General features: G+C 42.6%; 1 protein-coding gene across 3 annotated transcripts in view; it reads right to left on the bottom strand.

The window, feature by feature from the left end:
- The window catches only part of LOC106605853 (protein delta homolog 2), a 28,453-nt gene extending 16,866 nt beyond the window's left edge, over positions 1–11,587 (bottom strand). The window contains exon 1 of one of the 3 annotated variants that reach the window (XM_014201840.3): positions 10,856–11,587. Coding sequence is in view for 1 of the 3 variants with exons in the window: in XM_014201832.3 (XP_014057307.1) it covers positions 3,503–3,593 (91 nt within the window). In the remaining 2 variants the exon portion in view is untranslated. Of the gene's footprint in view, positions 1–340; positions 613–3,502; positions 4,119–10,855 lie in introns of those variants that run through there. The other 2 variants (XM_014201832.3, XM_014201854.3) reach the window with 2 other exon arrangements.
- Between the last annotated feature and the right edge of the window lie 812 nt (positions 11,588–12,399).

Raw genomic sequence — 12,399 nt, 5'->3', positions numbered from 1 at the left:
AAAACCTAGTGTCATCTCTTTCCCCATACTACTTAGCTTTATTTCTCAGTAGTTCCAGAACTCAGAAGAGGGGCTTTGCTTACTCAGTCTTTGCATGCTCAGTATCAAAATTAAGCATGCTGTTAGTCAGGAGTTAAGTCAGGAGTGCTGAAACACTCCTCCAACTCCTCCAAAGATCAAACTGAAAGAAACCCGATCACCTCGACAGGCAACTGACACTCACTCAATAATTTACAACATTGTGTGAATCTTTAACACTGGACATTTACAACAAGACCACACCACTCCAGTGCCACCTCTCTCTCTCAGCGCCACCCAACATACAAATCTACCCACTTACCATTACGTCTTCTTGAGATTATTGCAGTGATACTGCATCCAAGGTTACTGCATAGACCTGCTCCTCCAACCGTGTTGTATCGTTGCTATTAGTTACCTATCTGACATGTGACCGTGTTCTCTTTGCTTACAGCAGTCTGCTAAACCATTTAAATGGCTAGAGTATGCAGTGACTCAGGTATATCACATTTGCATTGCCGCCACACAGCACTTGAACATTTTTGATATCCACTTGGCAGTCAGCTGACTCGACCCTATCCAGGTCCATCTAAATGTCTTATCCAGATGAAGGTGCTGTTCTCACTTTTCTATGCAATGGCAAGTTGACCTTTCCAGCTTTCCCTGGAATGGAGCAAACTAAGAGCAAGGGGTCGGGAGCTATACCTTTCAGCCTTACACTTGGCTGGAGTTTTCATATACTTCTCAGTAATCTCCCAATTGTCATTCTGGGATTCCATTGAATTGCCGTTGTGAATGTGGCTGCTGGGCAACAACTGGCCCCTTCCCTGTTCCCGCTATAGCCTATTGGAACTTTGTGAGCTGCTAATGAGAGCCAAGATGGGCCCTATTCTTTTTTGTTACATTTTTTACCCATTTTTCTCCCCAATTTCATGATATCCAATTGGTAGTTAGTCTTGTCCCATCACTGCAACTCCTGTACGGACTCGGGAGAGGCGAAGGTTGAGAGCCATACTTCCTCTGAAACATGACCCTGCCAAGCCACACTGCTTCTTGACGCACTGCTCGCTTAACCCGGAAGCCAGGCGCACCATTCGCTCGGCCCACCACAGGAGCCTCTAGAGCTCTGGTCAGACTCATCCCAAACCATTTCAATTTGGTTGTTGGGGGATTGTGGAAGCCAGGTCATCTGATGCAGCACTCCATCACTCTCCTTCTTGGTCAAATTGCCCTTACACAGCCTGGAGGTGTGTGTGTGGGGTTATTGTCCTGTTGAAAAACAAATTAAAGTCCCACTAAGCCCAAACCAGATGGGATGGCGTATCGCTGCAGAATGCTGTGGTAGCCATGCTGCTTAAGTGTGCCTTGAATTCTAAATAAATCACAGACAGTGTAACTCTAATGAACTTATCCTCTGCAGCAGAGGTAACTCTGGGTCTTCCTTTCTTGTGGCAGTCCTCATGAGAGCCAGTTTCATCATAGCACTTGATGGGTTTTGCAACTGCACTTGAAGAAACTTTCAAAGTTCTTGAAATGTTCTGTATTGACTGACCTTCAAGTCTTAAAGTAATGATGGACTGTCGTTTCTCTTTGCTTATTTGAGCTGTTCTTGCCATAATACGGACATGGTCTTTTACCAAATAGGGCTATCTTCTGTATACCTTGTCACAACACAACTGATTGGCTCAAACGCACTAAGAAGAAAATAAATTCCACAAATTAACTTTTAAGAAGGCACACCTGTTAATTTAAATGCATTATAGGTGACTACCTCATGAAGCTGGTTGAGAGAATGCCAAGTGTGTGCAAAGCGGTCATCAAGGAAAAGGGTGGCTATTTGAAGAATTTCAAATATAAAATATATTTTTATTTGTTTAACACTTTTTTGGTTACTACATGATTCCGTATGTGTTATTTCATAGTTTTGATGTCTTCACTATTATTCTCCAATGTATAAAATAGTAAAAAATAAAGAAAAACCCTCGAATGAGTAGGTGTTCTAAAACTTTTGACCGGGAATGTACGTCAAATGTAACATGTACTGGCCTTTCTGACACAAAATCTACATCTATGACAATTAGATCCTTCCATTTCTCACTTGTTCTCCTTTCTGAAGATACATTTTCAATGTCCCCTATGTGTTTCCCACAGGGATTTGGATAGGGCCCATCTCTCTCAGTACATTGATAGAGACTGGCAGAGAGATGTGAGGGTATTTCCTGTGGGCTCACAGCTAGAGCAGGGGACACATTCTAACAGCGGGCAGCACGTCTCAGCCTGGCTCTTCATCAATCAGATACAGGTCCGACTGCAATAGACCTTCCACAAGATTACTCTGTTACCTGCTTTAAGTAGATACTTGAGTGCAGCTATCTTGATTAAGACCTACCTTCTGTCCCTTTTCTCCTTTGGCTATAACATAAATGTTTTGTGATCAACTGCTGAATTAAATTCTATCACAGGAATCAAAAACACTTTACCTGTACTTCACCTCACCCGCTCCTGTTCTCACTATATAGTATTCTTAGGTAAATGTTGCTCTATCACTGTGGCGACTGTAAATTACTGATTGTCGTTACGGTGCGTCTGTAGGAAATAGCCGAGGTGGGAGTTTAGGATCTCCTGTGATATTCTTGGCACCATCATATTTTTTCTTCACAATTAACCCTTTATTGGAAGTGCTATTTGTGTTAGGCTATTTGGAAGTACGTCCTTATGTCACTGAACCACCAATGGAGTGTCGAGGATAAAACATCCAGAAAGAACATCCCTCGCAGTATTCAGAATACTGACTGTAATCCAACACTGATAATTGTTGACCATATTGCGTACATGGTAAATTGAATCATAACAAGACCATCGAGGCTGATTTTCAAATGCTAACTGTCATTGATTACTCCACCACTTTGTGTCGAATTCAATCAAACCCACACTGTGTAGGCGTCGAATCAAAATAAGGATGCACTTGGTTTTGTTTCATTCAGTCTTACTCATTCGATCTTACTTATTACATTACTGTACTTGAAATGTGCGTTTTCCATGTAGGTTTGTGGCAAACATGTTTTTAATTCAGTTTTAAGACAAAAAGAAGATAACAAGATGTTCTTTAAATATGCAAATTGCAGGCCACAATTTAGCATAAACATAAAATCACCATCTAACCAAGATTAGATAACTCACCAAGATGCCCACACACATTTTCATGTACTGTATGCCACAACCCTAATCAGCAATTCTGATTCTGGTTAATTTGCTAAACGATACAATATATTGCCTAAAGAAGGTTAAAATGACCTATACACACACACACACACACACACACACACACACACACACACACACACACACGCACACACACACGCACACACACACACACACACACACACACACACACACACACACACACACACACACACACACACACACACACACACACACACACACACACACACACACACACACACATTGTACGTATGTTACACACCTGTGCTGAAGGTGGTCACCTCACCACTGAATAAGAGTCCTCGGGTAGAGCGAGTAGGTACACGTGCTCTCACAAACAGTAAAAAACACATGTTAGAGCTACACAGACACACATTCAGGAGCAGGCAGCACGGAGGAGTTTGTTGATCAAAAAGCCTGTCAGAGAAACAAGAGGCAGAATAAAGACAGGCAGGGATCCACCTCCCCACTTAACAGCACAGACCTGCCAAGGACCAACTCTTAAAGAGACAGGCACCATTAATGTCTATATCCATTAGACAGCCATCACGTCTAATAATCACCTGTCTTTCTACTCGACAATGGACTCACAAACATAGATTGAGTGATCGATCTCTGTCGTTGTTTCTCAAAATCTCAACCTCCTAGACTGGAGAAACACATTTGAGATGAGTATCGAGCAAGCTCCCTTGTGTGTTCTTCTTGGTATTCTGTACCTCCTAGAAATGGGGAGCTTGTCAGTGGATGCCTGTTGCTGTAGCGACAGATCAGGCTCCTGAGGTTGGACGGTTGCTGTGCCCACACGTTCCACTGCAGGTGATAGTAAGAAAAGGATCATTTTTCAGAGGATTATCTCCACAATATCACGACTGTGTGCCTTAGAAAACAGGCACCTACATGCCTGGATGACTGCCTTCTGCTGATGTGTGTGTGTGTGTGTGTGTTTGCGTGCGCACGTAGTGGACGTCTCTGCCTGTGTGTGTGTGTGTGTGGTGTGTGGTGTGTGTGTGTGTGTGTGTGTGTGTGTGTGTGTGTGTGTGTGGGGGGGGGGGGGGGGGGGGGGGGGCACGTGCACACGTCGTGTACGTCTGCCTGTGTGTGTATGTGCACGTAGTGTACGTCTGCGTGTGTTTATTGTAAATGCGTGACTGCCTGTTGACAGTGTGTCTTTGTACTTGTGTTTTACTGCATATTGTGAAAGAAAGAACATTTACCCGAAATATGTATTTTATCTCCCATGTCAATCAGAATTCTGTTGCACCGTTCGTGTTAACTTTACTGTCTGGTTTAGTCCAGCTAACGACGGCAAATCATTGTTTTTAAGAGACAATGGTTACAGGCGCATGTTTTTACAAGTGGCTGCAGTCCCATTTCACTTGTAAGAAGCCCTGAAAGCCTGTATATAAATGAAATAAACCACATTATAAAGCCAGTCACCCTGGGTGTGTAGCTTGCACATCTGCTGTAAATGGAATTTGACTCCTGGAGCCCACAACAGCTCCTGTGACACATCAATGAATTTCATCCACTTCACTCAACCCAAACAGCCTTCCCACTGGGCAAAAGGTTGTTGAATCAATGTTGTTTCCACATCATTTCAACCCCAAAAAATCTATGCAATGACGAAAATTGAGTGGATTTGCAAAAAGTCAGCAACTTAAGGTAATTGTTGTCTTTTTTTCACCCAACTTTTGACCTAAATCCAATGACAACCTGCCATTTTTTGTTGAATTCATGCGAGTTGAAAACTCAACCAAATGTAAATCAAAACAAGACGTTGAACTCACATCTGTGCTCAGTGGGTTAGTGTTGTCCTGGCTCCCTCTCCGTGTACAAATAATATCCTCCAAATTCAGATGAATGGAGAAGCGCACTCAACTGTTCTGCTTTCTGCTGCCTGCCTACATTGTGTTTATATTGGGATAATGGCATGCCTATTGTTGTACCCCTCCGACCAGGCATTTTGATATGTACATTTGAGTGACTCCCTTTTCAGACAGCATGATTATGATGCATCTGCTCCACATGAAAAACAAAAGTAATTGCATTCACTCTGTAGCTCTCTTCAGAGAGTATATGGCTTCTGTTAGTCTTTTATTCTCTAATAAGCCTGCCAAACCCCCTCGATTCAAAATAACCACATTTGATGTCAATGACTGCAATTTAGAAAATTGCTAAATGAACACTTGCATGCATTACACACAACAAAAAGAGAGATTACAAAAGTTTGTTGTCATTTGTTTTGTTTTTCTCAGTGTAATGCCTCCAAATGAAAATATGGTCATTTTGTTGTCATTCCTAATCAGCTTAGATAGGAAAACACGCGTTATGTGTGTCCAATATATTGTGCTGTTACCCGCTTTGATTCTGACTGAAATCACATTGTTTTGCGCAAATTTCTGGGACAAAATGTATCACTGAGAGAAGTACGAACCTTCACATCATCAATGGTTAAAATGTTAAGTTGAGCGGCTACTGTCTGTGTGCTTTTCCCACAGTTGTCTTGGAATTACAATTGTTATCATTCAGACTAGGCTGATAGAACACCAGTGGGAAAACTGGAATAGACCTTCACATGCTATTGTCCTGTTATGTAACTCGACTTCACCAGAATACTTGACTTTATTGAATACATTTTCCCATATGTTCTTTGTACATGATGAAGGATCTTTCTGGTTTACTCTGGCTTTTAAAGTTGTACTCTCTGCCCAGAGCTATTCAAATCAAGATGTGTTCTGGTTACACATGGCGTCAAGCTCAGGAAAATGGAAAGACATTTGTCAGGCCTCTAAATCCTCTAGGCATTACAAAAGCAACAGTAACGTCCCCCAAAAAATACTGAATACAAATCAATGTTTATGGAATTACAGTTGAAGTCGGAAGTTTACATACACCTTAGCCAAATACATTTAAACTCAGTTTTTCACAATTCCTGACATTTAATCCTAGTAAAAAATCCCTGTTTTAGGTCAGTTAGGATCACCACTTTATTTAAAAAATGTGAAATGTGAGAGAATTATTTATTTCAGCTTTTATTTGTTTCATCACAATCCCAGTGGGTCAGAGGTTTACATACACTCATTTAGTATATGGTAGCATTGCCTTTAAATTGTTTAACTTGGGTCAAACATTTCGGGTAGCCTTCCACAAGCTTCCCACAATAAGTTGGGTGAATTTTGGCCCATTCTTCCTGACAGAGCTGGTGTAACTGAGTCAGGTTTGTAGGCCTCCTTGCTCGCACACACTTTTTCAGGTCTGCCCACAAATTGTCTATAGTTCAGGGCTTTGTGATGGCCACTCCAATACCTTGGCTTTGTTGTCCTTAAGCCATTTTGCCACAACTTTGGAAATATGCTTGGGGTCATTGTGCATTTGGAGACCCATTTGCGACCAAGCTTTAACATCCTGACTGATGTCTTGAGATGCTGCTTCAATATATCCACATAATTTTTCTACCTCATGGTGCCATCTATTTTGTGAAGTGCACCAGTCCCTCCTGCAGCAAAGCACCCCCACAACATGATGCTGCCACCCCCATGCTTCACGGTTGGGATGGTGTTCTTTCAAACATAAGGATGGTCATTATGGCCAAACAGTTCTATTTTTGTTTCATCAGACCAGAGGACATTTCTCCAAAAAGTACGATCTTGTCCCCATGTGCAGTTGCAAACCGTAGTCTGGCTTTTTTATGGCGGTTTTGGAGCAGTGGCTTCTTCCTTGCTGAGGAAGTGGCTTCTTCCTTTCCTTGCTTCACAAATGTCTTGTTAACAAACTATAGTTTTGGTAAGTCGTTTAGGACATCTACTTTGTGCATGATACAAGTAATTTTTCCGACAATTGTTTATTCCACTTATATTTCACTGTATCACAAAAGTTTTAATGACTCCAACCTAAGTGTATGTACACTTCCGACTTCAACTGTATATACTTTGTGACATGCTCTTGGAGCACTACCATTGGCCCAAGGCAGAACATGAAGAGTTTGCCTCTCCTTTGTAATTTCTAACTCTATAGACCTGCCCTGTTACGCACGGGTCTGTTGTGAAAGGTAACTCTACTCAGCTTTTTAGTATGAGTCACTGCACTGCCACCTTTTTTTCCTTTATTTTGGATTTGGAGTGAGAATACAGCGTCTGAGGGAGGAAAAGGCTTCTTGCGTAAACTGAATATTTGTCTTTATTGTTTGGGCAGTGTGGCTCGTCCTCCTTTTATCAGAACAGGAGTGCCTTGAAAGGCCTCTCACGTGCTATGAGCCCTGGAAGTGAATAATCCAGTTACTAGGAACCCCACCAGAACACTGGTTGATCTTCACAGGGGTCAATGGCTGCTATGGAAACAGAGGACCGATGCTGCTAACATTTGGGAGGCAGTGCGAAAGAGAGGGCTTTCTGGCCAATCTCCACAAGGGTCTTCAGCATATTGCCTCATCGCAGGGCATGTGGTGCACAATGAGTCATTTCGCTTTCACCTGCTTCATTTTCATAAAGCTGTAATAGTAATGTCCTACAGACTTGGAGTCTGACATGTCAATGGCTGAGCCCGAGAATCCTTTGGGACTGATATTACCAATAACAACCCCTAAGTGTGTTACATACTCCCTGGCTTGGGTTCTGTCAGCTCCTACAAATCACTAGGAAGCATCTGTAGAGCATAGGAGGCAGAGAGATGGGATTGTGTGACGGTGAAGGAGGATAGAGGATATCCAGCCCTGCACTGTTTCCGCCAGCATATAACATGATAGAGCCTTGGCAAATGAGTGTCTCTGATACAGGATTTCTGTTGATGTGCCCTGCATGTCTACGTTGCTGTTAATTGAAGGACATTAAATCAAAAGCAAGTGGGCTGACGCAAGATCTGTGAGAACAGGAAGTGTCCTTATCTCACATATGCTGTAGACCAGTGGTTACCAAACTGTGGGGGTTCTGCAGGTGGTCTGCATTTCTTTGTTGATAAAATAAATAAACTAAAATCATGCAACAATAATAACAGTTGGTAGTAGGTATTATAAGGAGTTTTACATACTTTTCACAATGCAAATTGTTTATAATAATTATAAAAATATGCCTTTAATTTGTTACATTCACTGGAAAAATGTACTAAATTTGATCACCAAGATACAGTATTTTATGTTAAACGAATTCCGAGACTCCGCGAATGGTGGTCCTCAAAAGAGCTTTTGACATGATTTGGTTGTCCCCTTTAACAGAAAAGGGAACCGCTGCTGCAGACAACTATGAAGTACTTTCTCATAAATACAAAGTCTTTCTCTCACCAGCGCTTCTCACAAACACCCAAACAGACACGCGCATCTGTAGGCTACACACACACCTTTCTACACTAAGCCGTGTCGCCCCGACTCCTAGTCTGGTTCCAGAGAATGCATTATGAGGGCCAGTGAAAGCAGATTATAGACTCTTGTTGCCTTTTTATTAGAAAGTATTTATTAACTGATTTACTGGCCACTGAAGTCTCCTTGTTATGGACACCACATTTGTTTGCCTGTGGCTTTCGATCTGGACAATGAATCCCAAGTGAGCAGAGCAAGTCAGTGAGCTTAAAATATAACTCGACCCCAGGAACCAAAAGCATGTCTCAACAGGGTAAAATACCTGAAACTTTAGTATTTTCATTAGTATTTTCGTCCAAATCATCTTCAAGTATCTAAATTGAGTCACACAATCAATTTCTAGATACTTTAGGATGATTTGGACATAAAGCCAAACATGTTAATATACAGTTGAAGTCGGAAGTTTACGTACACCTTAGCTAAACACATTTAAACTCTGTTTTTCACAATTCCTGACATTTAATCCTCGTAAAAATTCCCTGTCTTAGGTCAGTTAGGATCACCACTTTATTTTAAGAATGTGAAATGTCAGAATAACAATAGAGAGAATTATTTATTTCAGTTTTTATTTCCTTCATCACATTCCCAGTGGGTCAGAAGTTTACATACACTTAATTAGGATTTGGTAACATTGCCTTTAAATTGTTTAACTTGGGTCAAACATTTCGGGTAGCCTTCCACAAGCTTCCCAAAATAAGTTGGATGAATTTTGGCCCATTCCTCCTGACAGAGCTGGTGTAACTGAGTCAGGTTTGTAGGCCTCCTTGCTCGCACACGCTTTTTAAGTTCTGCCCACACATTTTCTATAGGATTGAGGTCAGGGCTTTGTGATGGCCACTCCAATACCTTGACTTTCTTGTCCTTAAGCCATTTTGCCACAACTTTGGAAGTACGCTTGGGGTCATTGTCCACTTGGAATACCCATTTGCAACCAAGCTTTGACATCCTGACTGATGTCTTGAGATATTGCTTCAATATATCCACATACTTTTCCTTGCCTCATGATGCCATCTATTTTGTGAAGTGCACCAGTCCCTCCTGCCGCAAAGCACCCCCACAACGTGATGCTGCCACCCCCGTGCTTCACGGTTGGGATGGTCTTCTTCGGCTTGCAAGCCTCCCCCTTTTTCCTCCAAACATAAGGATGGTCATTATGGCCAAACAGTTCTATTTTTGTTTCATCAGACCAGAGGACATTTCTCCAAAAAGTACTATCTTTGTCCCCATGTGCAGTTGCAAACGGTAGTGTGGCTTTTTTTATGGCGGTTTTGGAGCAGTGGCTTCTTCCTTGCTGAGCTGCCTTTCAGGTTATGTCGATATAGGACTGATTTTACTGTGGATATAGATACTTTTGTACCTGTTTCCTCCAGCATCTTCACAAGGTCCTTTGCTGCTGTTCTTGGATTGATTTGCACTTTTCGCACCAAAGTACGTTCATCTCTGGGAGACAGAACACGTCTCCTTCCTGAGCGGTATGACGGCTGCGTGGTCCCATGGTGTTTATACTTGCGTACTATTGTTTGTACAGATGAACGTGGTACTTTCAGGCGTTTGGAAATTGCTCCCAAGGATGAACCAGACTTGTGGAGGTCTACAATTTCCTTTCTGAGGTCTTGGCTGATTTCTTTTGATTTTCCCAAGATGTCAAGCAAAGAGGTACTGAGTTTTACAGTAGGCCTTGAAATACATCCACAGGTACACCTCCAATTGACTCAAATGATGTCAATTAGCCTATCAGAAGCTTCTAAAGCCATGACATAATTTTCTGGAATTTTGCAAGCTGTTTAAAGTCACAGTCAACTTAGTGTATGTAAACTTCTGACCCACTGGAATTGTGATACAGTGAAATAATCTGTCTGTAAACAATTGTTGGAAAAATTGCACAAGGTAGATGTCCTAACCGACTTACCAACACTATAGTTTGTTAACAAGAAGTTTGTGGAGTGGTTGAAAAACATACAAGTGTATGTAAACTTCCGACTTCAACTGTAGGTACCATTGACATGCATTGGATTGTTGTCACAAATGCTAAAAAGTTAGCATTTAACACAGTGGCCAGGTTAACAAAACTTGGATTGTTGTCATACCTTGTCCATAGACTGCGTACAGAAAACCAATACGCCATTTTGTAATTTGGGTGAACTCTCCCTTTAATATACTTAGTAGGTTGCTCTCAACCTTTTGCCCACAGACACTTTTGCAAGCAAAACACAATGATCTACATTAAATATGTCTTCGTATTCTATGTGAAAGGATTTCAGTTCTTACCTTGTTTGGCAAATAAACTCCTCTCAGTCCTTCACTCTGTAAAAGTATAGAAAAGCTCTCCCGTAGTGTGCTCCTACACTCCAATCTATCAGTCTGGTGGTGGGCTCCTCTCTTGAAGCGTGTCCAGTCCTCACACCGGCTGGTCAGCAGCCTCCCCTCTGGTGGGTGTTGGGTTATTTTAATGTGTGGTGAGCTGCAGACAGGCTGGAGAAGCCACTGCTCCCCCTCTAGCTGGACGACAAGGAGACACACGTCCACCCCACTTCACACCCTCTCTGGCTGCTCCACGCCTCACCCTCTCCTCTGGGTGTAGACCTGACTCTCCAGGCCACACACTCGTTTCACTTCCTCATTGAGCTGAGAGAGAGAGAGCGCGACAGAGAGTGAGGGAGGGTCACAGCTTTTTTTCTATCGCCTTTGCCGGATATCTTGTTTGTAGCAATGTTAAATGAAGTTCAGATTAGATAGCAGTTCTACACACCTGTGGCTATTTATTGCCCCTCCAAGTGGAAGAAATTGAGAGGAGAAGGAGAGAGAGAAAACAGACAGCAGCCACCAGCTCTCGGGGTCTTTGAACAGAAGTTGTTGGATTGCGCTGGTGGAAAGTTTCTGTCCCCGAGGACGGACGATAAGTGCTCACTCACTGACTCCGCTATTCGCTATCCTGTAACTCTCACTCACTCACTCACTCACTCACTCACTCACTCACTCACTCACTCACTCACTCACTCACTCACTCACTCACTCACTCACTCACTCACTCACTCACTCCTCTCCTTTCCTGTGCACAGAGTCCTAAAACTCTTCCCAAACACGTTCTCAGATTGATTCTGTGTCAGACTGCTCTGGCGGCTGTATGGAATATCAGATAGCTAAGCTGGTTGTGTGGATATTTTATTGTCCATAAAACACCCGGCAAGTGTTTTTCTATCAGCGCCAAACCACAGAGAAACCTCAGTTTAAACCTCTAACATTTTCCAAAGCCAGGTCCAGTGTTCATTCTAGGAAAGGAAAAAGGTGTTCAGCATCACCTCAACAGAGAGACTCAAACTTGTCTTACTGGCCTTGATGTCAGGAATCACTTTTTATTACACGGGTCACTCCCCCAAAAAAAGCAGAGGTCCCGAAGCCCTCTTAATCTGCCAGACATCTGACTATCCGCTTTGTCCCGATCCCTCTGTAAGCCCTCCTGGATAGGTGCAACCATACCACTCTGTTAGCTGAAACCGAATAGACGGAGCGAGAGCAGCTGAACTCACATTCGGTTGCCCCACAGAGCTCAGGTAAGGTCCTCTTCAGAGAGATGCACAGCCTGAAGTAGTCACCTGACTGTCTGAAAGACACTTGAGACACAGTGGCCAACAACTTTGATGCAACAAGTCCGAGTGGCCAGTTTTCGTTCTTCTTTGCTCTTTCCAGATATTTGTTTTGAAAGGAGATATCACTCTAGTCATTAACACCCTCCGTCCCCCTGTGTGCTACAAGCAGGGAGCGAGAATTAACGTTCCATTGCTGGGATGCTCCGCTCCTGTCACTTTGAGGTG

The sequence above is a fragment of the Salmo salar genome, chromosome 01, assembly GCF_965601325.2.
Source record: "Salmo salar chromosome 01, fSalSal1, whole genome shotgun sequence".
Lineage (NCBI taxonomy): Eukaryota > Metazoa > Chordata > Actinopteri > Salmoniformes > Salmonidae > Salmo > Salmo salar.
The sequence above is the reverse complement of the archived record's forward strand: the minus strand, read 5'-3'. Positions and strand labels throughout refer to the sequence as shown.